General features: G+C 42.3%; 1 protein-coding gene across 1 annotated transcript in view; it reads right to left on the minus strand.

The window, feature by feature from the left end:
* Positions 1-19373: 19373 nt before the first annotated feature.
* LOC123247588 (intestinal-type alkaline phosphatase-like) overlaps positions 19374-23772 on the minus strand; it is an 18627-nt gene continuing 14228 nt past the window's right edge. Inside the window, exon 11 of the mRNA XM_044676529.1 lies at positions 19374-19648. Within this exon, the coding sequence (XP_044532464.1) occupies positions 19374-19648 (275 nt within the window). The remainder of the gene's footprint in view (positions 19649-23772) is intronic.

Genomic DNA, 23772 nt, shown 5'->3' on the forward strand with positions numbered 1-23772 from the left:
TGTCATTGTCCTCACATCTCCTCTCTGCCCCGAGTACAGGGTCTCTGCTAGGTAGAGCACTAAAATAGACTGTCTAGGACTCTTCCTCTCAGGTAGCTAAGTGAAACAGTAGATAGAACACTGGGCCTAGAGTTAAGAAGACCTAAATTCAAATCTAGCCTCAGACACTCTCTGGGTGACCCTGGGAAAGTCATTTAGCCTCTGTCTGCCTCAGTTTCCCCAACTTTAAAGTGGAGGTAAAAACAGCATCTACCTCAAAGGGCTGTGTTGAAGATCCAAATGAGAGATGAATAAAGTGTTTAGCACACAGTCTGGCACTATTTAATAGCTCATTCCCTTTTCTCTTCCCTTCTTCTCCATAGCTCAACTCTCAACAGCCAGTGCTAAATCTCTGGACTCTACTACTAGATTTTCTGCCCCTGCTGTGTGTTGGGAACAGCATCTCTTACTTAGTGAGTTATTCTGCTCCACGAAGCTATGGTCGGATGAGGGAGGGAAGGAGAGGGAAATCCCTTCTCAGCTTTCTCCGCTGCCCAAACTCACGTTGCTCAGAGCTGTCTCCCAGCACAGCTGACTCCTTAGAGAGAGTGTTAATGCTTCTTAAAGGCTCCTGATCCTTTAGCAAGGCACTTGTTAGGTGCCCCGTAATTGGCTTGGGAAGCTGATTGAAGAGCATCTTCATTTCTGCTAAAGGAGCCACAAAGTGTTACCGCTTCCTTATCCTTCATTTAAGTCCTTAGAGCTGGTCTCTGTTACCTGTCCTTTACAACCCATAATTTCATCAAGCTAGCTGAGCTCAGCTGAGCAAAGGTCCCTTGATCAACCCTCTCCTGCCCCACCATACTCATACTGCAATTATTATTATTATCTCATTCTTCTTCTATTTTTTGATAGCGTTCCAATGGAAACAAATGGCCTCGGGAGAAATTGCTATCATGCTGACTATTGCCCAGGACCATAAAGTGACTGTTTTTGGTAATTGAATAAAAGTATGGGGTTGTAAGTTCACCCTCAGTAGGTCCATTGAAAGCATCTCTGGAACAACTCCAGGAGCTGACAGGATGACAGGGCTGATGATACTTCAGCCTTTTCCCTCTCTGGGTTTATGTAGTGAAAGCATTTCATTCCACCTTAAGGAGAAGCCCCAGATCAGCCATGTCTCTGAACTGCCCATCTGACTTTCTCTTGGAAATTCTCTACCACTCCATAGAAGCCTCCACAAGCTGGAAGCCAATTGCACCCCTGGACCACTTCTCACATTGGACATACCCTCTGCCTCTGTGCCTTCTCCTTCTGTCTGTCTGTTTTCTCCAAGAGCCATTTTTTTTTCTATTTTATTTTCCCAATTACACGTAATAACGATTTTTGAGACATACTTTCCAAAATCATAAGATCCAAATTGACTCCCTCCCTCCTTTTTCTTCCCCCTCCCAGAGGTGGTAATCAATCTGATCAGGGTTATACATGTATCATCATGTAAAATCTACTTCCGTGTTGGTCATTATTGTAAGAGAGCACTCATATAAAACCAAAACCCCCAAATAAAAAACATAAATAAGCTCAAGTGAAAAACGCCACATTCTGACCTACATTCTGACCCCCAATGTTGTTCTTTCTCTGGAGGTGGAGAGCATTCTCTGTCATAAGTCCTTCAGAATTGTCCTGGATCATTGTATTGCTAAGAGTAGCTAAGTCTATGACATTTGATCATTCGACCATATAGCTGTTACTGTGTACAATGTTCTCCTGGTTCTGTTTATTTCACTCTGCATCAGTTCAACTTTTTTGGAAATCATCCTGCTCATCATTCCTTATAGCACAATAGTATTCGATCACCATTATATACCATAATTTGTTCAGCCATTCTCCAATTGATGGACCTCCCCTCAATTTCCAATTCTTTGCCACCACAAAAAGAGATGCTAGAAATATTTTTGTGCAAATAGGTCCTCCCTCCCAACCCCCTTTTAATCTCTTCAGGGTATAGACTTAGTATTGATATTACTGAATCAAAGTGTATGTACTGCTTTATAGCCCTTTGGGCATAGTTCCAAATTGCTTTCCAGAATGGTTGGATCAGTTCACAACTCCACCAACAATGCCTTAGTGTCCCAATTTTGCCACATCCCCTCCAACATCCATTATTTCCCTTTTCTGTCAACTTAGCCAATCTGATAGGTGTGAGGTGGTACTTCAGAGTTGTTGTAATTTGCATTTCTCTAATCAAGAGGGATTTAGAACATTTTTTCATAGCTTTGATTTCTTTATCTAAAAATTGCTTGTTCGTATCCTTTGACCATTTGTCAGTTGGGGAATGATTTTTATTCTTATAAATTTGATTCAGTTTTCTACATATTTGAGAAATGAGACCTTGATCGGAGGAACTTTTTGCAAATTTTTTCTCACTTTGTCATTTCCTTTTGGTTTGGTTTGTACAAAATCTTTTTAATTTAATATAATCAAAATTATTCATTTTACATCTTGTAATGTTCTCTGTCTCTTGTTTGTTTATTAATTCTTCCCTTCTCCATAGAGAACTATTCTATGTTCCCCTAATTTACTTAGGTATTACCCTTTATGTCTAAATTATATACCCATTTTGCCCACATCTTGGTATAAGGTGTGAGATATTGGTCTATACGTAGCTTCTGTCATAAAGTGTTCTAGTTTTCCCATCAGCTTTTGTCAAATAGTGAGTTCTTATCCAAAAAGCAGGGGTCTCTGGGCTTATCAAACACAAGGTTGCTGAGATCATTCAATCCTAATCTATTCCACTGATACATCCTTCTATTTCTTAGCCAGTAGAAGACTTTTTTGATGATTACTGCTTTATAGTACAGTTTGAGATCTAGTACTGCTAGGCCACCATCCTTCACATTGTTTTTTTCATTAATTCTCTTGATATTCTTGACCTTTGTTCTTCCAGATGGATTTTATTATTATTTTTTCTAGTTCTAGAAAAATCATTTTGGGTAGCTTAATTGGTATGGCCCTGAATAAGTAAATTAATTTAGATAGAATTGAAATGTTTGTTATATTAGCTTGGTCTATCCATGAGCAATTATTCTTTTTCAAATTGTTTAAATCTGACTTTTTCGTGTGGAAAGTGTTTTGTAATTGTACATATAGTCCCTGTGTTTGTCTTAGCAAGTAGACTCCCAGGCATTTTATATTGTCTAGAGCAGTGATGGGCAAACTTTTTAAAGAGGGGGCCAAAGGAAAGGAAATGCTCATCTGTCAGTCTGTTTCTAAGGCAACTCTTTCGAAGTTTCATTGTATTGTATCCTACTCGTTGTATTTGTCAGATTAGGAATAATGTCGCCCAGCCAATAGAACATTTCAAGGGGCCACATTTGTCCTGCCAACTGTAGTTTGCCCATCACTGGTCTAGAGTTATTTTAAATAGAGTATTGCCTTCTATCTCTTGATTTTAGACTTTGTTGGTAACATAGAAATGCTGATGATTTATATGAGTTTATTTTATATTTTGCAAGTGTGCTAAAGTTTTTAATTTAAATTTTAATTATTTCAACTAGTTTTTTAGTTGATTCTCGAGGATTCTCTAAGTATACCATCATGTCATCTACAAAGAGTGATAGTTTAATTTCCTTACTGCCTACTAGAATTCCTTCAATTTCTTTTTTTTTTTCCTTCTCTTATTGCTAAAGCTAGCATTTCTGGTGCCTTCAAGAGCCACCATTTTAAGGAGGATGTCCAGGCAAATCATGTCTTCATTCCAACAAGCTGCACACCTGACCTTCTAAACTTTCTCTCCCATGCCTCTTGGTGTTCTTCCTCCACTCCCCTTTTTAGCCTCTCTTCCTTTTCTCCCATTAGAATATAAGCTTCTGGAGGGCAGAGGTCTGTCTTTCTTCCTGCTTGTATTTGTATTTCCAGCAGGGAGTGAGCAAGAGTAGAGTGAAATTTTCTCCAGTGTCCAGGCTCAGTGGCTCAGAGCTGTCTCTCAACACAGCTGCCTTCATAGAAACGATGTCTTGCTTTTCAAAGTCTCCAGAGGATGTGGCTTAACATAGAACTTGGTACAGAGTAAGCACTTAATAATGCTTGCTGATTGGGGTAGTTTTGAGATTATAAGGTTTTTGGTATGGTGTCATGTAGTAAAACATTATTCTTGAATTTTTGTGGCTCAATGCCATATTCAGTCAATTATGGGAAACAGTTTTTCCCTCCTCCAGGTTCCTTCTGGTCCTAGTACAATTTATTGGTTGCATTCAGAGAGATGTTTTGGGGTCTGTTTTTTGGTAGTGAGATTTGTCATGGGGTCTGTTATGGAAGAGAGTGGGCTTCTGGCCCCCTGATTCTAGATCCTCTTCCAGAGTATTGGGCAAGTGCTACATTTTAGCAACCTGGAGTGATGGGCTTCAGTTTATACTTGAATAATCTGCATCAGTCAACAAATACTGGATCAGAAAACTCCCTTTGAATAAACACTATTGAATAAATAAACTCGAAGACATTTATTTACTTCTTGGTCAGCATACTTTCAATCAAGATCATATGGTTATTAGTTACTACTATCACTAAACAAATACATTATCATTACAATGACTCCTATTCCTAGCCTGCTTTAAGGGCTACAAAGCATTTAACAGATTCTATCAATGAGCAAACTAAGACTTGGGCAAAGTACAGAGTGACACAGCTATTTAGTATCAGGGCAGGGCTAAACTGTTTCTGTTTTTTTGTTGTTTTTTTTAGCCCTTATCTTCTGTCTTGGAATCAATTCTAAGTAACAGTTCCAAGGCAGAAGAGTAAGGCTAGGCAATGGAGGTTAAAAGACTTGCCCAGCATCACTCAGCTAGTGAATATTTGAGGTCAAATTTGAACCCAGGATTTCCTGGCTCTGGGCCTGACTTTATCCACTGAGCCATCCAGATGCTCTGCTAAACCTTTTCTTGATTTCAAGTCTAGCACACGAAAATATAAAATACTTAAATGGACAGAACATGAGTCAGAGTTCTTAAGTAACCCATTATCAGAACAGGAAACTAAACAAGCCATAAAAGAGTCATCTTTCACAGTTAACAGCAGGAATCATTAAAAAACAAACAAAACCACTTCACACCACATGACCCAACAAGAGATGTGGAAGAGCAGAAGATGGAGACTGGTGTCACAGTCAGCAAGACCTGGGCTCCCAACTTGCCCCTGACTCTCCCTGATTGGTTCTGGACCAATCATTTAGCCACTAAGTGCCCCAAGCACCTTTTGAAGACTCTTGAGTTGCAGGACAGGTACCCATCTGCATTGGTGGAGGATTTTCTCACTGGGAATTGTCTATACCAATGAGGGAGTTTTTGTTGTTCAGTTATGTCTGACTCTTCATGACCCCAGATGGGGTTCTTGGGCAGAGCTGCCTGTCATTTCTTTTTCTGGGTCATTTTACAGTTGAGGAAACTGAGGCAGAGTTAAGTGACTTCTCCAGGGTCACAGAGCTACTAAGTGTCTGAGGCTGTACCTGAACTGGGGAAGACGAATCTCCAGAAAGACTCCAGACTCAAGGCTCTACCCACTGCACCCCCTACCTTCCCCATAAAAAAGGAGGAGAATGAAGAAAGAATAAAAGCTCTGCTCCAGATGGTTAGTTCTATGAGATGTTTTAAAAGGAGTGAATATTATATTATACAAATTGCTCTTGAATGTTTGGAGAAAAAATACTGGACCAAACTTCTTTTCTGGGACAAATGTCGTCCCAATGCCTGAACCAGGGATGGATAAAGCAAGAGACAGAGGCAGAGAAATGGATTGTTCAAGCTAGGAAAACAGTCGACATCATTAATGAAAATAAAACCCAAGTACCCCAAACCATGTGACTAAATCAATTGACTCAGAAAAATCCTCTGACAAAGCATTACATTCACGCAGGTAAGCCTCAGAAAGCGCCATCACAGGATGAGACAAGGCTGGAACGGCAGATTCGAGCTGGAAGGAGGAGGGCAAAGAATGCCAAGCTAAGAAGCAGGCAACAGGGAGGTGTGGAGGCATGAGGAATGGGAGAGGGTTGTGCATTCGAAAGTTCACCTGGCAGCCGTAGATCGGAGAAGGCCAAGAGATCGGCTAGAAGGCTGTACCGAGGTTCAGTGAAAGGAAACGAAGGCAGAACTAGAGTGGAGGTCTTGGGAATGTAAACAAGGGAGGAGACAGATGCAGGCTGTCGAGCAGAGCTGGGGCTCCATAATTTATTGTTGCAATCACAGAATAAAGGTGGGGAGGGAAGAACATCATTCACTCTGAAATTTTTTGGCCCGAGACAATGGTGGTACCATTCATTGGCAGAGAGAAGGATGCTGGGAAGAAGAGCAGGCTTGGGGCAGAGATGACAGATTACATCGTGGACGTGTGGCGTTGGAGCTGTGCGGGGATTGCCTAAGTAAAGCGGGCAACAGACAGTTGGCAATGTGGATCTGGTTTTGAGTGAGAGGTCTGGGTGGATGCTTTGTTAGCCCGAGTGCTTGCATGGGGGGCCCAAAGCCCTTTTACCCCAACGGAGGCTCAATTCTGATTTCCCCAGAGCATAGCTTTGTTCGGAGTATTAGCCAGAGAAAAGGCCTGGTGAAAAGCGTATAAAATTGAACCTGATAGATATGTACTCAGAAATGGGCCCTGGATCTGGAGACAAGGGCTCTCTCTTTGTCCCTCTTCCCCCTCCCGTGTGTGTATGTGTGTATGTGTGTGTGTGTGTGTGTGTGTGTGTGTGTGTGTGTGTGTGTGCACGTAGACAGTGGTAGCAAGGGAAAGGTTTCAATTCCAATTGTCCTTCACTGGCTGGAAGGCCATTCCCAACCCCCTTCCCATCTCTGTGACTCAGTGTCCTCATCTGTACAATGGAGGGTGGGAGCACGTTTCCTTCCAACTTTAACATTTTAGAAATTCGTCACTCTCCAAGTGCCATCTCAGCAAAAGAGGAAGGGGCCGCAGGACGGGAGGCGGCACACTTCTTTCCCGTCTTCCTCTGGCTCTGCACACCAGGGGAAGCCTGCTAAACTGATTAGCCAAGCCATCAGCCCAGAGAAGGTTGACGGCATAGAGCCCTCAGGCCTGGAGGGGATTGCTGAAACTGAATTTTGGACAAATGAGAAAAGAAATTAAACTGGGCTCAGGTAGGGGGCTTTAAGTAGATGCTCTCCTGGCTGAGAGAGTAGAGGAGGGGGGAGGGGTATCTGCTAAAAGAGAAAACAGCAAGAATAGAAATTGAGACCACTGGGGTGGCTGCCCAGGCATCTGTCCAGCACTGTGAGATGTTTATGAGGTTATTGAGGCAACGTTATGGGAGGTTTCCTGTTTCTGGGGTGGGCTAGAAAAGAGTGGGAGTCAGAGGACCTGGGTTCAGAGCCTCATTAATGCTGTGACTTGGACAAGTCAATCAATTTATCTGGATCTCAGTTACCTCAACTGGAAAATGAAGGAATTGGATGAAGCTGACCTCTGAGGGCCTTTCCCACGCTGAATCTCCATTCCTGTTTGGCACATGTGGGCTACTCTCCTAGAACAGTGATGGCAAACCTATGGTACGGGTGCCAAAGACGGCATGCAGAGCACTTTCTGTGGGGACTGGTGCTGCCTTCACTCACACACACACACACACACACACACAGGTCATTGCCAGAAAGGAGAGGGACTCAGTGGAGCTGCTCCCTTTCCCCTCTCCCCTGTGCCTGGCAACTTTATTTCACTTCACCCGCCTCTCTACCCAGCAGCCCAGTAGGATCTCTTCCTCTCTCTCTTGTCTGAGGTAAGGGAGGGGGGCAGGACACTCCCAGAACTCGGTGGGAGGGGGCAGAGCACAGCACATGGTCTCTAAAAGGTTTACCATCACTGTCTTAGAACACTGGTTGGAGGGGAAGGACGGAGATTTCTGGGATTTCCAAAGATCCAGTGAGAAATTAACATAAAGCTATTGGGAAACATCAAAGTACCATTAAAATTTAAGTATTTCAGGGGTGTTCCCAGGCCAGGGTTCAACTGGCTCTAGAGAGCCCATTGTTAAATTTTTAGTGGGAACAGTGCCATCTGGGAAATCAGCAATTACTACAAACCAGAGATTTGGGTTTTTGTTTGCTGATTGTTTGGATATAAGGAAATGGTATGACCCTGGGCAAGTCACTTAACCTCAGTTGCCTAGCCCTTACCTCCATTCTGCCTTGGAACCAATATTTAGTATCCATTCTGAAACAGAAGGTAAAGGTTTTTTAAAAAGAGAAAACCATCCACCAAACACAATTTATATAGTTGTTTTTGTTCAGTCATTTCTTTTGTGTCCGACTTTTAACAACCCCATTTGGAGTCTTCTTGGCAAAGATACTGAAGTAGTTTGTCATTTCCTTCTCCAGCTCATTTTACAGATGAGAAAACTGAGGCCAGCAGAGTTAAGTGACTGGTCCAGGGTCACACAGCTAGGAATTATCTGAGGCCAAATTCAAATCCAGGACCTCCTATCTCTAGGTATGACTCTCAATCCACTGAGCCACCCAGCTGCCCCTTTCCAATTCATTCTTGCCTTTGGCTGGTGTTGGGATGTGGACTCTGTTCTAGGGTTGGCTCAGCTATTGACCAACTATGATATCTTAGACAAACTCCTCTTTCCAAGCCCTCAGTTTCCTTTTGTAAAAATTGGGGGTGGGGCTGGAGGATGTCTTAGGTCCCTTCTACATCTGGAGTCTGGGTCATGTGATCCTTTTTGGGCTTGTTTTCTTCTCTTAGGAAAAAAAGGATTATATTTCCTTTGTGAGATTTCTATTGCATGTGTGCTATGTGTCTTCTGAACAGTATGGAAATATGTATTACATGAAAGTACAGGTCTAACCTATAGCAGACGATTCACATCCTGGGGGAAGACGGAGAAAACCTGAATTCTTTTTTTTTTTTTTTAAATCCTTACCTTACCAGATTAGAAAACCTGAATTCTAAAATGTCAAAAAACAATTGTTAAGGGGGCAGCTGGGTAGCTCAGAGGATTAAGAACCAGGCCTAGAGACGGGAGGTCCTGGGTTCAAATCTGACCTCAGACACTTCTCAACTGTGTGACCCTGGGCAAGTCACTTAGCCCCCATTGCCTAGCCCTTACCACTCTTCTGCCTTGGAACCCATACATAGTATTGCTTCTAAGATGGAAGGTGAGGGTTTTAAAAAATTGCCAAAATTAAATTAAATAAAATTTTTAAAAAGGAAGGCATTAAATGAGATGCCCTCCAAAGGGTTCAGCTCTGGCCCTCTCTGAACAGATAACCTCCAAACTGTTTTTTTCTGGTGCTCTAAAGTATGTTTTCTTTTATTTTTAAATTTTAGTGCTGTATTTGGCTTGCCCAGGAGGGATCCAAGGCATAGAGGATACAAAGCTGACTTTGGTTCCAGTTAAGCCTCTGACAGATCCTTGCTGTGTGACCCAGGGCAAGTTGCTTAGCCTCTCAGTGCCCCCAAGAAACTCATTAAGATTATAAACTATAGGTGTAGGGAGAGGGCCATCCAGATACTGATGATGTCCCATTCCCTCCTCAAAGTCTTCAGCTCCATTTAAAGCTTCAGGAAGGGGGGCAGCTGGGTGGCTCAGTGGATTGAGAGCCAGACCTAGAGACGGGAGGTCCTAGGTTCCAGTCTGGCCTCATATACTTCCCAGCTGTGTGACCCTGGGCAAGTCACTTGACCCCCATTGCCTAGCCTTACCACTCTTCTGCCTTGGAGCCAATACACAGTATTGACTCCAAGATGGAAGGTGAGGGTTTAAATTTAAAAAATAAAAATAAAAATAAAGCTCCAGGAGGAGTGGCTAGTTTGTTTGCTGAGCCAATGAGGTTGATCCCTGTAATTTTAGAGAAAATTAAAAAAAAACAATTTGGTTTTTATTCGGCTTTTCCACCAATCAAACCAATCTTTTCAAACTCAGCGCTCCCTTTGAAAGCATTGGGCCTTGACCTGGATTTTCGGGAATACATTGGAACCAAAAGGGGATTGGGATGGGATGTTTAAACCTTCTTGAGTGAACAAGTGTTGGGACATCTCTTGATTGCCTTCTGAGCTTTGGTGTTGGTCAGACATCAACTCTGGCCCAACAACATCCAAGTTCTAGAGTTGGGAGGGATCATCCGCTCCCACCATTACATCTGAGGCTCAGAGAAGAGGAATGACTTAGGGGCATAGTTTGTGGAAGCAGGATGGCACCATTTCAGATCCCAGCTCGGTCATCTGGGTAATCGGGAAATCACTTTGACACTCTGGGGCTCTTCGCTGAGCCTCAGTTCCCTCATCTGTAAAATGGGGATAATTACACATCCACTGCCTGCTTCCTGGGCTTGTTCTTGCAAAACACTTTGTAAACAGTATGTCTGTGCCCTGAGGAGTGTCTGTGTCTGATCCAGATTGTAGAGGTTCTTCTCACAGGAGGATCCTTGGGCTGAGGCTTCTTAGACTGTCTCCTTGTTTACTTTATCCATGGAGGTTCTGCCGGGTCCTGGTTAGTCACTTCCCTTCACAGCTCCCTGGGAGTTTTCATTGTCATCCTCCCCAGCACCAAGAGCCAGTCTGTGTGTGAATGATGGCTAAGCCGTGCTACCGCATACCTAGAATCGATTTAGCTCATTGCCCAGTCTATGCTCTTTTTCATTCATCTTCCTCTGAGTAGTTTCTTCTCCACATGAAGAATCTTTCTTCCGAGAAAGACTTACCTGGTTCCCCACTTCTCAGGAGCTTGATTGGTCTGAGGGCTGCTATTCATGGTGGATGCCCTTAATCTGGTCCATATAAGTCTCACTAGTTTTTCCTTTACTTTCAACTAGTCTTTATAAAGCATCCAGGCACTGGAGATATAAAGATTTAAAAAAAAGACACAATCTCTGCCTCCAAGGAGCTTACCTTCAATTGGGTGGAAGCAACTTGTATTTTGTTCTTGTTTATTGGGAAGCCATTTTTTTCTAGTTGTGTCTGACTCTTTGTGACCCCATTTGGGGTTTTGTTGGGGTTTTTTTGGGCAGAGATACTGGAGTATTTCCTTCTCCAGACAAAGAAACTGAGACCAACAGAGTTAAATGACTTATCCAAGATCACATAGCTAATAAGTATCTGAAGCTGGATTTGAACTCAGGAAGATGAGATTTCCTAACTCTAGGCTTGATGCTCTATCCACTGAGCCACCTAGCTGCCCCAACAACATGGATATGGATATATAAATATAAAAAATATGAAAGCAGATAATAATGTGGCATTCCTCTTCAGTGGTTCCCAAACTTTTTTGGCCTACCACCCCCTTTCTAGAAAAAATATTACTTAGCCCCCTGGAAATTAAATTTTTAAAAATTTTAATAGCAATTAATAGGAAAGATAAATGCAACTGTGGCCATCACCGCCTTCCTGGATCACTGCAGCACCCACCAGAGGGCGGTAGCGCCCACTTTGGGAATCACTGCTCTAGATTCATTTTCCTAACCTGCATTCACACCAGCAAGCCAGATCTACAGAAGTCTGACTCACTATTTCTCCTCTTCAAGTTCTAGGGGTTCACTGAGGGGTTGAAGTTTCTAGTCGCATCAATCACAAGCCCTGAGTGGTGTGATCCCCATTACCAGTCAGAATCAGCAGAGTTCCATTATCAATTCTAAGACAGAAGAGTGGCAAGGACTAGGCAATTGGGGTTAGATGATTTGCCCTGCATCACATAGCTAGGAAGTGTCTGAGGCTAAATTTGAACCCAGGTCCTCCTGACTCAGGCCAGACATTCTATCCACTGTGTTACCTAGTTGCCCTTCATTAGCTTTTATCAATGGGCATTTACTAAGGTTGTATAACAAGAAAAAATGTTACAAACACCATCCCCTACACACACACACACACACACACACACACACACACACACACACACATGCACACACACACACGCGCGCGCGCACACACACACACACACACACACACCCACCCCTTAACTCAGGTACACCTTCCTCCTACACACCTTAGGAGAGTAGACTCAGATGTAAAGTGCAAAGGCATCTCTGGATACCAGGAAAGAACCAACACAAAAGGAGCCACGTGTTTATGGCCATGTGGTAGCCGGGTGGGAGAGAAAGAAGCTTCCCTTTCCCCTACTCAGAGGCAAGGAACAAAAACAGATCTTGTCTTCCAAGTCACCAGGAAGAGGAAAAAAGTGAAAGATGGGCAATCCATTGCTTTTGATTACAAACTCCTCAGCCAATCAGAAGACTTTTCATCAACACTTAGTGCCAGTCCCTTGGGCATACATGGCTGGACTACGAGATTCCCTCTACTTTCCAGGGATTGCTTAGATTGGAACTGGACAGAGAAATACCTACATGTACTCTCATTAGCAAATCCCTCCATGACACTAAAAAAAGTCTGGGCCATGGGGCAGGAAGGGAAGACAGCAGAAGCTGGGAGATCAGGAAGCCTTCCTGAAGGAAGAGACACCTGAACTGAGTTTGAAGTGAGCAAGGAATCCAGCAGAAGGTTCCCAGGATCTTACCTTTCCTTTTTGCTCTCATAGTTGCAGCCAGCCCTAGCCTAGGACTTCCTTGTGTATCACTTAGACTGCTGATGGGGTCTCATCTGTTAACACCCTGGCAGGTAGGTGGAAAATACTGGGCCTGGAGTCTGGAATATCTGAGTTCAAATCCAGCCTTAGGTGCACTCAGTAGCTGTGTGACCCTGGGCAAGTCATTTAACTTCTGTTTCCTCAATGTAAATAAAGGATCATAAAAGCACCTATCTCCCAAGTTGTTGTGAAGATCAAATGAAGAAATAATTATAAAGTGCTTAGCACAATCCACGGCACATAGTAGGAACTCTGTAAATGCCTATTTTTTCCCCTTTCTCCCAAGTCTTAGATGTAGCAACAGAAATAATGTCTCCTCAAAGGAGACATCACACCTTCTCAGAGTCATTCAGTGGCTTTTGACTATTGCCAATTGAACAGAAAATTCTGGTCATGGACATGAAAGCTTTCAAATCACCCTTGCCCTGTCACCTCACAGAACCATAGAACCTCACACATGGGTCTAGAGCCTATTTGGATTGACACATACATGAACAAGGATCCTTCCTACAGCCTGCCTGCCAATTAGCCATTTAAACTGTGCTTGGGCTTGAGGGCAGAATTTCCTTACAATTTCCTGGGGCCATCCATTCCACTTTTGGCCAGTTCTGATCATGGACAAGCTTTTCCTTTGGTCAAGCCTAAATTCCTTTTTGGAACTTTCTCCCCTTCACTCCCCTACCCTGTTGCTCCCGGTTCAGCTCTCTAGGGCCAAGCAGAAGAAAATTAATCCTTCCTCTGTAACCCCTCAAGTACTTGAAGATAGCTCTCATGTCTTCCATTACACATGGTCATGGCTAAATAAATACAAGACATATACGTGACAAATACAACGTGATGGAGGGAGGTCACCAACAATGGGCGGAATGGGGAAGGATGGCATTTAGACTGAACCCTGAAGGAGGATTCAATAAGTAGAGGTGAAGGAGCACATTCCAAGTATGGGACAGCCTGTGTTTAGGAACAATGATGGGAAACGGAATGCCTTATATAGGAAACATCAATGAGTTCTGTCGGGCTGAAGCATAGAGTTTTTGAAGGAGGATTATGTGTGATAAATCTCAGGCCAGAACCAAATTGTGAAGGACTTTAAATGGGAAATAGAGCAGTTGTTATATTTTCTCAGAGGCAATTGGGAGCCATGGGAGCTTTTTGAGCCCAGGAGTGACATGGGCAGAACTGTAGTTTAGGAATGCCAATTTAGCAGCTGTGTAGAAAAGAGAATAGAGGGGAATCGACTTCAGGCAAAGAAAACAATTAGGATCATATTGCACCAGCCCAAAGTAAGAAGGGATAAAGGCCTGAATAGAGGGGTGGCTATGTGGGTGGAGAAAAGGGGACAGATGCAAGAGATGTTGTAGGGGAGGACTGATAAGACCATGCAACTGATTGGATACGGGATTGAAAGCAAACCCGGGAGACTGGGCATAAAAAGATTGTCTCTGCTTTAGGGGAGGAGTGGATCAAAGGATGAAATCATGTATGTGTAGAGTATGGAAACAATTAGGTTCTGGATACAGAAAAGAGTAGTAGAGGTGTGAAGGAGAAACAAAGGAGCTTATGAGCTAAAGCAGTGATGGGCAAACAACGATTTATTTATTTATTTGTTTGTGTATTTTTTAATTTTAAAATTTTTTAGAAAAATTTGCCATGGTTACATGATTCACATTCTTACTTTCTCCTTCAACCTCCCCCAAACCGCCTCCCCCCATAGCCAACGCACATTTCCACTGTTTTTTTTTTTTTAATTTTATTTTAAACCCTTAACTTCTGTGTATTGGCTCCTTGGTGGAAGAGCGGTAAGGGAGGGCAATGGGGGTCAAGTGACTTGCCCAGGGTCACACAGCTGGGAAGTGTCTGAGGCTGTCCACTGGTTTTAACATGTGTCATTTATCAAGACCTATTTCCATATTATTGATAGTTGCATTGGTGTGGTTGTTTCAAGTCTACATCCCCAATCATATCTGCAACAACCCATGTGTTCAAGCAGTTGCTTTTCTTTTGTGTTTCCACTCCTGTAGTTCTTCCTCTGAATGTGAGTAGTTTTCTTTTCCATAAATCCCTCAGGATTGTCCTGGATCCTTGCATTGCTGCTAGTACAGAAGTCCATTACATTCGATGTTACCGCAGTTTATCATTCTCTGTGTACAGTGTTCTTCTGGCTCTGCTCCTTTCACTCTTCATCAATTCCTGGAGGTCTTTCCAGTTCACATGGAATTCCTCCAGTTTTTTATTTCTTTGAGCATAGTAGTATTCCATCACCAGCAGATACCACAATTTGTTCAGCCATTCCCCAATTTAGGGGCATCCCCTCATTTTCCAGTTTTTTGCTACCACAAAAAGCACAGCTATAAATATTTTTGTACAAGTCTTTTTATCTATGATCTCTTTGGGGTACAAACCCAGCAATGGTATGGCTGGATCAAAGGGCAGGCATTCTTTTAGCACTCTTTGGGCATAATTCCAAATTGCTGTACAGAATGGTTGGATCAGTTCACAATTCCACCAGCAGTGCATTAATGTCCCAATTTTGCCATATCCCCTCCAATATTCATTACTTGGGCAAACTTTTTAAAGAGGGGGCCAAAGGAAAGGAAATGCTCATCTGTCAGTCTGTTTCTAAGGCAACTCTTTCAAAGTTTCATTGTATTGTATCCTACTCATTGTATTCGTCAGATTAGGAATAATGTCCTGCAGCCAGATAGAACATTTCAGGGGACCCTGCATCTGGGCCATAGTTTGCCCATCACTGAGCTAAAGGAAGCTGAAAGGGGCATAACTGCATGGACTATAACTATTAGGAACAACAACTTCAAAATGGAATTAATGATAATGATAGCTAGCATTTGTATAGATCTTTAAGGTTTGCAAAGTGTTTTATAAACATGATCTCATTTGATGCTCACACAACAATCCTGAAAGGTTGATGTACTTATTATCCCCATTTTACAGATGAGAAAACCGAGGCAAGTGGAGATTAAATTACTCGCCCCCAAACCACACAGATAGTGAGTATCTGAGAAACTTGGGTCTTCCTGTCTTCAAGTCCAGCCCTCTATCTACTATACTTCCTAGCTGCCTCTATAGGTAATAATTGAACAACCTTAAATGTGAGCTGAGAAAGGGGATGAATAGAGAATAAGGATCACTCACAACTGGAGTAACAGAATGCAAAAATCTAGGAAAGTCTCCTGGAAGCAATTTAAAAGTATAGTTTCTGTAAAGGACAGAGTTTCCAGATTGAATGTCTTATGGAACTTCAAGTATGATTATTTAAAAGGGAAAGAGAACAAAGTTTGCAGGGAGAGAACTTAGACTGAAGCATGGGAATGGACCCTGAAGAGGGATTCTTATCCTTCTAATCCAGGGCTTCTTAACACCTGGGATGGAACCCTTCCAGCAGTAGGACAAGACATATACATGACAAATACAAAGTGATTGGGAAAGGTCACTAATGATTGGGGGAAGTGGGAAAGGCAGCAAGTTGGACACCACTGAAAAGACTAAACAACAGCTGCAAAATAATAATAACAATAAAGGTTAGCATTGATAAAGTGCTTTAAAGTTTGCAGTGTTTCATGTATATTATCCCATTTGATTCTCATAACAACCATGGGCAGTGGGTTCTCTTATTTTATTTTATGGATGGGGAAACTGAGGCAGACAGAGGATAAGTGACTTGCCTATGGTCATTCAGCTGCATAGTGACTGAGTCAGGATTTTAAGCTCAGGTTTCCCTGTTCCAAATTCCACATTCTATCCACTGCAATATCTAGCCACCTCCCTGGGGGCAGAAATAGATACAAACGTAGATTGTATTTCTGTGCACTTTTTTTTTGCCTTTCTACAAGGTAGAAGGAAATTTTAAGGGACAGGATACCTTTGGGAAGTAGCAATGGAGTTGTGTTTTGAAGGGAGTGAGGAATTTGAGGAGGTGAAGCTGAGTAGAGAATGCATTATAGGCATGAAGGATGGTAAATGGGGAATAGCAGATAGGGCAATTGGTCAGCAGTGAGGAATAAAGAAGAGGGAGAAGAATGAAATGGGTTAAGAAGTAAGGAAGAGGAGGAAGAGAAAGAAAGGGAGAAAGGAGCTAGAGAAGAGAAATGAGATCAGAAAGAAGAGAATTAAGACCCCAAATGGCAGCATCACTTCTCCCTTTGTGTTTTTGACAGCTAGTGTTGGGGTAACTGGTTCTGGGGTCTCAGGGATGAGATTGATTGATGTGGGGTAGGAGAGGGGACAGGTGCTCAGTAGTTCTGCAGTGCTTCTTTAAAATGGCCCCAATATGAACAACAGTGCTAAAAAGGAAAATTGTAAACTATAGGAAAGAATGCTTCAAATGCTAATAATACAAGATGTCCAAATAAAAGCAACTCTTGAACTTTTATCTCATACTAAGAAAATTGGCAGACTCCAAAATATGGGGTTTATGGTAAGATGGGCACCCTGATGCATTGTTAGTGAAGCTGAGAATCAGTCCAACTTGGAAGAGCAGGTTGGAATTATGTTAAGTGTCTAACATGTGCATTTGTCTCAGTGAATTCTCTGATAAACATATGTCCTGAGGAAATCAGTGATAAAAATGAAGACCACATTCACACCAAAATGTTTCTAGTAGCATTTTATTTTAGTGGTAAAGAGCTGGAAACAAAGTAAATGCTCATTTGTTAGGAAATGGTTAGACATATTGTACATATGAATGAAATGGAACATTATTGCAACTATAAGAAATGAGAAATTTGATAAAAAAGAATCATTGAAAGATGCATATGAATGGATGCAAAGTGAAGTGAGCAGAACTAGGAAAACAATGTAAGAATGGTTCCAACAGTGCAAATACAAAGAATGACTCCCCAAATCAGTTTGAATCAATGTTGCAGAGGGCAGCTACATGGTTCAGTGACTTAGAGATTGGAGGCCTTGAGTTCAAATCTGGCCTCAGACACTTCCTAGCTGTGTGACCCTGGGTAAATCACTTAACCCCCATTGCCTAGCCTTTACCATTCTTCTGCCTTAAAACCAATACACAGCATTGATTCTAAGATGGAAGGTAAGGGTTTTAAAAAAAGTGAATGCTGTAAAATTATGATGACAAAGCTTGACCCCAAAGAAGAGCTATAGGAAGACACCTTCTTTTCTTCCTTGCAGAGGACTGTGGGAATGGGATGCTCAGATAATGTCAGACCCTTTTCATATATTGGTCACCCCTCTGTTTTCTTCTTTGTTTAAGATGATGATTCTCTGGGAGAGGGAGGAGGAAAAGCTACATTGGATAATATAGATGATATGAAAACATAAGATATCCATAAACATGAACATACTGACCAGAGCTGTTGGAGGGGTGAGGTGTTACCCCAGGGACATTGACTTCAAAGTATATTGTGGCAGTAAAAAAAACCTAATACAGTCTTGGGTTGCATTAAGAGAGGCAGAGCTTCTGGGAACAAAGAGGGGAGAGTCCCATTGTCCTCTGCCCAGGCCATATCATTTTTAGTTCTGGGTGCCACAGCTTAAGAAGGACATTGAAAATCTAGAGTGTCCTGAGGAGGGCAACCAGGAAGGTGAAAAATCTGAGATCAGGTGAAGGAGCTGGAGAGGTCTGGCCTGGAGAAGAGAAGACTCAGGGGGGACATAATTACTGTGTTCAAAGGGCTGCCATGTGGTAGAGAAATTAGACTTGTCTTCTTGTCTTCAGAGAGCAGAACTATGAGTAATGGAAGTCACCACTAGGCAAATTTTGGTTAGATATGAGAAAATAAAACCTTCCCAACTCTTAAAGATGCCTAAAGGTAAAATGGGCAGTCTCAAGAGATGATAGGTTCTCCCTCCCTTGAAGGTCTCAAGCAGAAGCTCTGAAGCTCTTAATCCCTTTCCCCTTGAGGAAGAACAAAGCTATGGCTGGAGGGACCATGGATCCTTTTGCTTTGGCAGGCCCGGAAACATAGAATAGGAAATCCCAAGGGAAATGGTTCCCAGCAGTCAAGGGGAGGACACTGAGGAGACTGGAGAGGAAGTAAAGAGAACCAGAATGAGGCGGTGGAAAGAATGGTAAATTGGGGCCTGGGTTGAAATCTCAGCTTGTGTGACCTTCAATGGGCAAGTTCCTTCCCCACTCTAGGCTTCACTATTACCATATTTAAATGAGAGGTTAGAAAGAGATGGCCTCTAATGCTCCTTCCAGACTATGACCAGTCCCCATACTTTCCCTCTTCCTCTCATCTCCTTGATTATGAATGATCAGAGATGACCAAGGATTAAGTACTGGAATGACCTTCTGAGACCATCTAGTTAAATACATTAATGAAGAACCTGAGGCCAAGAGAAGTTTAGCGACTTGCCCAATTTTACCAAAAATAAGTAGCAGGGGTAAGATTTTAATTCGGGTCCTCTGCCTCCATATCCAGAATCCTTTCCATGCACCATCTTGTCTCCCTGTTGAAGGTGGCAGCAGAGAGGGCTGTTGGGGATAAACACAGAAATGCCCTGTGTTCTTCCTTGCTCTCTAACCCATCTGAGGAGAGGCCTGGAAATAAGAACCTAGCAGAAGTTACTGGTGAATTCATCCCATGCAGTCACTCAGCAACTGGGAGCAGAGAAGAAGGCCCCTAATGCCAGGGGCCAGAGAATGGCCTCAGTGAAAAGAGTAGTCTTGGTTTGGGGATTTTATTCCTAATTTATTTGCTGGAAGTCATCATGTCCCTGGTGGGGTACTTTCAGGGTCCAGGTGGTCTCTTCCACAGTGGCAGGAGCCAGTAACCCAGGAAAGCCATTGGAAGGAGGTGGAAGATATGGTAGTTGGTTGTTCACTGGTCCCAGATCAATGCTGAACTGCTAATAGCAGGAAAGGCCAGGCAAGGATCAGTAGCAGGAATGATACTGATGTCTGGGGGCTACCATTGTACCACGAGAGTCCACAGTTCTCATAGGGTTCCAGACAGCCAGCAAAGGCCATAACATGAGCCACATAAGTCTGCTCCTGCACACCATGGAATAGGTGGGCTTGGGGACCTCTTGCGAAGATGGCCACATCTTCCCCTCCGTGAGTCTCTGAGCTCAGAGGCACAGCTGCCTGCTGCTGATAGGACACACTCTCTGAGGAAAACAGGAAAGGGAAGTGAGTATGAGAGGTGCAAACTGGTCAGTAAGACAGTGATGGCAAACCTATGACATGCATCATAGAAGCTCTTGGAGGTCAGGGATACACACTTCTTTGTCTTTGGAATCCAAGGACATAACATATAGTAGGCACCTTATAAATTGTTGAATGGCTGATATCTGAACCTGTTCTCTCACCCTACAGTAGAATAGGAGCTGCCATAAGGCAGGTACTGCTTGTTTTTTTTCTTTGGAGCCCAGTACCTAGGACAGCTCTCAGCCCACAGAAAGTGTTTAATAATTTCTTGTGGAATTTTCTCTTCAGATCATATAAATCCTTTGCCTTCACTAAAGATTTTGGTGGAGAGGAGCAACTAAGATTTTTTAGAAGAAAGAAGCCAACTATTGATGATAACTACTATGAGGACATTCAAACTCAGAGGACAGTGAAATAAAAACACCTACTTTGATAACACCAAAAAAGAAAAAAATACAATAAATGGCCACAAGCTCAAAAAGAGCTTTTGAAAGAGTTTTAAAAAGACCTCAAAGGGGGCAGCTGGGCAGCTCAGTGGATTGAGAGCCAGGCCTAGAGATGGGAGGTCCTAGTTTCAAATCTGGCCTCAGAAACTTCCCAGCTGTGTGATCCTGGGCAAGTCACTTGACCCCCATTGCCTACCCTTGCCACTCTTCTGCCTTGGAGCCAATACACAGTATTGACTCCAAGATGGAAGGCAAGGGTTTAAAAAAAATAAAAAAATAAAAAGACCTCAAAAAACAAATTAGAGAAATTGAGGACAAATTAGAAAAAAATAAGAGCAATGCAAGAAAATCAAGAAAATTATGAAAGACCAACCAAATGGAAAAGGAGGTCCAGAAACTCACAGAAGAAAATAATCTATTAAGAACTAGATTTGAAAGAAAAGAAGCTAATGCTTTCCTAAGACAAGAAGAAAAAACAAAGCAAAAGCAAAAGAATGAAATATAGAAGAAAATATGAAACATCTTATCACAAAGACAAATGACCTGGAAAATAGATCAAGGATAGACAATATAAAAAGAATTGGACTCCCAGGAAGTCCAACCAAAAAAGGAGTTCAGAAACTATACTCCAAGAAATCATCAAGGAAAACTACCCAGAAATTCTAGAACTAGACAGTCAAATAGAAATAGAAAGGACTCACCAATAACCTCCTCAAAAAGACCCCAAAATGAAAACATATAGGAACATCATTGCTAAGTTCCATAGTACCTAGATTAAGGTGAAAATACTACAAGCAACAATAAAAAAACACAATTTAAATACTGTGTAGCTACAGTCAGAATTACACAAGACTTAGCAACCACATTAAAAGAACACAGGGAGGTTCCGGGTTAAGATGGTGGCAGAGTAAAAAGCAGCTCTTAACCTCTCCTGACCAAAACACACAAAACTCCTCAAGGGGACATAAAAACAAGTCCAGACGAACGGAGGAACCCCACAACAGGGTGCAGCATGGAAGGTACGTGGAATCGGGACATTTCCATGCTATAAAGGGGTGAAACAGCTCTCACTAAATCCCGGGCTGAGCAACCACCCCACCCCCACCCCTACCACACACACCACCTATAGCGCCGAAGACAGTTAAAAAGAAATAGAGCAAGTTTGGGGCACCCATCAAGTCGTTGGCAGCTCCAGGACCTGTTCCTGAGAGCAGCAAGATTTGGGACCCCAAAAAGCCAAAGAACGCACGCGAAATCTGAGCGCGGGAGTGACGGAGGCGTGGGAGGAGGCAGACACAGCCGCGAGCTAAAGCTCTGAAACCCTGAGTGGGGAACCAGCCTAGAAGGGTATACGACTGTGGAAGCAGTGTCCTGAGACTTGTAAAGGAACCTCCAGCAGAGGATCAAGCAAGGGGGTCCACCAGGGGGCTTGACCTTGGAAAAAACCAGAACTCAGACCTCAGGAGCCAAAAGACCGCGGACAGACCCCGAGCGCGAGGAAAAAGCTGAGAAGCTGCTGGGCTAATGATGGCTACTCAGACTCAGGAAGTTCAGAAGAGAAAGATAAACAACTTTTACACAGAGAAAATCCAGACAACCGAGCAAACAGAGCAGGAGAACAAACAAGCATCCAGACCCTCCTCAAATAAGGAAAACGGGTCACAAGCTATGGAAGAGTTCAAAACTGAGATTCTGAGGAAGATGGAAGAGATCTGGCAAGAAAATAACAGTTTAAAAGGTAAAATCTTGCAATTGGAAAGTGAGGCTCAGAAATCAAATGAACTGATAAGCAAATTGAACCATATTGAAAAAGAAAACCAAAAGATCATAGCTGAAAACCAGTCTCTAAAGGCTAGAATTGAGCAGTTAGAAGCTAATGATCTCTCAAGACAACAAGAACAAATAAAACAAAGTCAAAAGACTGAAAAAAAAAGAAGGAAATATGAAATATCTCAATGAGAGAATGACAGACCAAGAAAACCAGTCTAGAAGAGACAATTTGAGACAATTTGGTCTTCCAGAAAAACCAGAAATTAATAGAAACCTGGACTCCATACTAAAAGAAATTATTCAGCAAAATTGCCCTGAAGTCCTACAACAAGAGGGCAATATAGACATTGAAAGGATTCATAGAACACCTGCAACATTTGATCAAGAAAAGAAAACACCCAGAAATATAATTGCAAAATTCAAGAGCTTTCAAGCAAAGGAAAAAATCTTACAAGAAGCCAGAAAGAGACAATTCAAATATCAAGGAACACCAATCAGGATCACACAGGATCTGGCAGCCTCCACGCTAAAAGACCGTAAGGCCTGGAATACAATATTCAGAAAGGCAAGAGAGCTTGGCCTACAACCACGGATCAACTAACCATCAAAATTGACTATATATTTCCAGGGGAAAGTATGGGCATTCAACAAAATTGAAGAATTCCAAGTATTTGCACAGAAAAGACCAGGGCTAAATGGAAAGTTTGATATCCAACCACAAAAATCGAGAGAAACATGAAAAGGTAAATAAGAAACAGAGGGGAAAGAAAGAAAACTTATAATTTTTAAGTTTGCCTTTTTAAGGGCCTCAGTAAGATCTAATTATCTGTATTCCTATGTAGAGAAATGTTATGTATAATTCTCTGTAGTGAACTCTACTCACTATTATAGTATTCACTATTATAGTAATCAGAAAAATAATTCACAGGGTGAGGGTGGAACACTAAATAATCTAAGATGACATGGGGGATGGGAAAGAGGGGGTGAATAGCAGGGGACACCAAGAGAAACTTGAGTGAATAAGAAAAATAGGATATTCTATTACACACAAAGAGGGCATGGGAAGGAGAGGGGACAAATACTATTATAAGAAGGAGAGGAAGAGAGCATTAAGAGGTAATAATCAAACCATACTCTCAGTGTAATCAACCTGGAGAGGGAAGAGTGACTATACTATCCATTGGGACATAAAACTCTTATCTAACCCTTCTGAGAAAGTCAGAAGGGATAAATCAAGGGAAATAGGGGAGTGGGGAGGTCAAAAAAGGGAGGGGAGAAAAAGGGGGAGGGAATTCATACAGCCATTAAAAACAAAAAGGGGGGCAAATAAGGGAGGGGGTAGAAAGGGAAGTTAGTCAAGGGAGGGGATAAGGGATAGGGTCTTAATAGCAAACCACTGGTTTTAAAGGAAATAGTTTAAGGAGAAGGGGTAGGAATAGAGGAGGATACGAAAATGTCAGCAAATGCACAACTGAAGATTATAACTCTGAATGTGAATGGGATGAACTCGCCCATAAAACGGAAGCAAATAGCAGAGTGGATTAGAAACCAAAATCCTACCATATGTTGTCTACAAGAAACACATATGAGACGGGTAGACATACACAAGTTTAAGGTTCAGGGCTTGAGCAAAATCTTTTGGGCATCAAATGAGAAAAAGAAGGCAGGAGTGGCTATTATGATTTCTGACAAAGCCAAAGTAAAAATAGATATGATTAAAAAAGACAGGGAAGGTCATTACATCCTGATTAAAGGCAGTATAAACAATGAGGAAATAACACTGCTCAATATGTATGCACCAAGTGGCATAGCACCCAAATTCATAAAGGAGAAACTGGCAGAGCTCAAGAAGGAAATAGATAGTAAAA

Source organism: Gracilinanus agilis, chromosome 4 (genome assembly GCF_016433145.1).
Source record: "Gracilinanus agilis isolate LMUSP501 chromosome 4, AgileGrace, whole genome shotgun sequence".
Taxonomy (NCBI): domain Eukaryota; kingdom Metazoa; phylum Chordata; class Mammalia; order Didelphimorphia; family Didelphidae; genus Gracilinanus; species Gracilinanus agilis.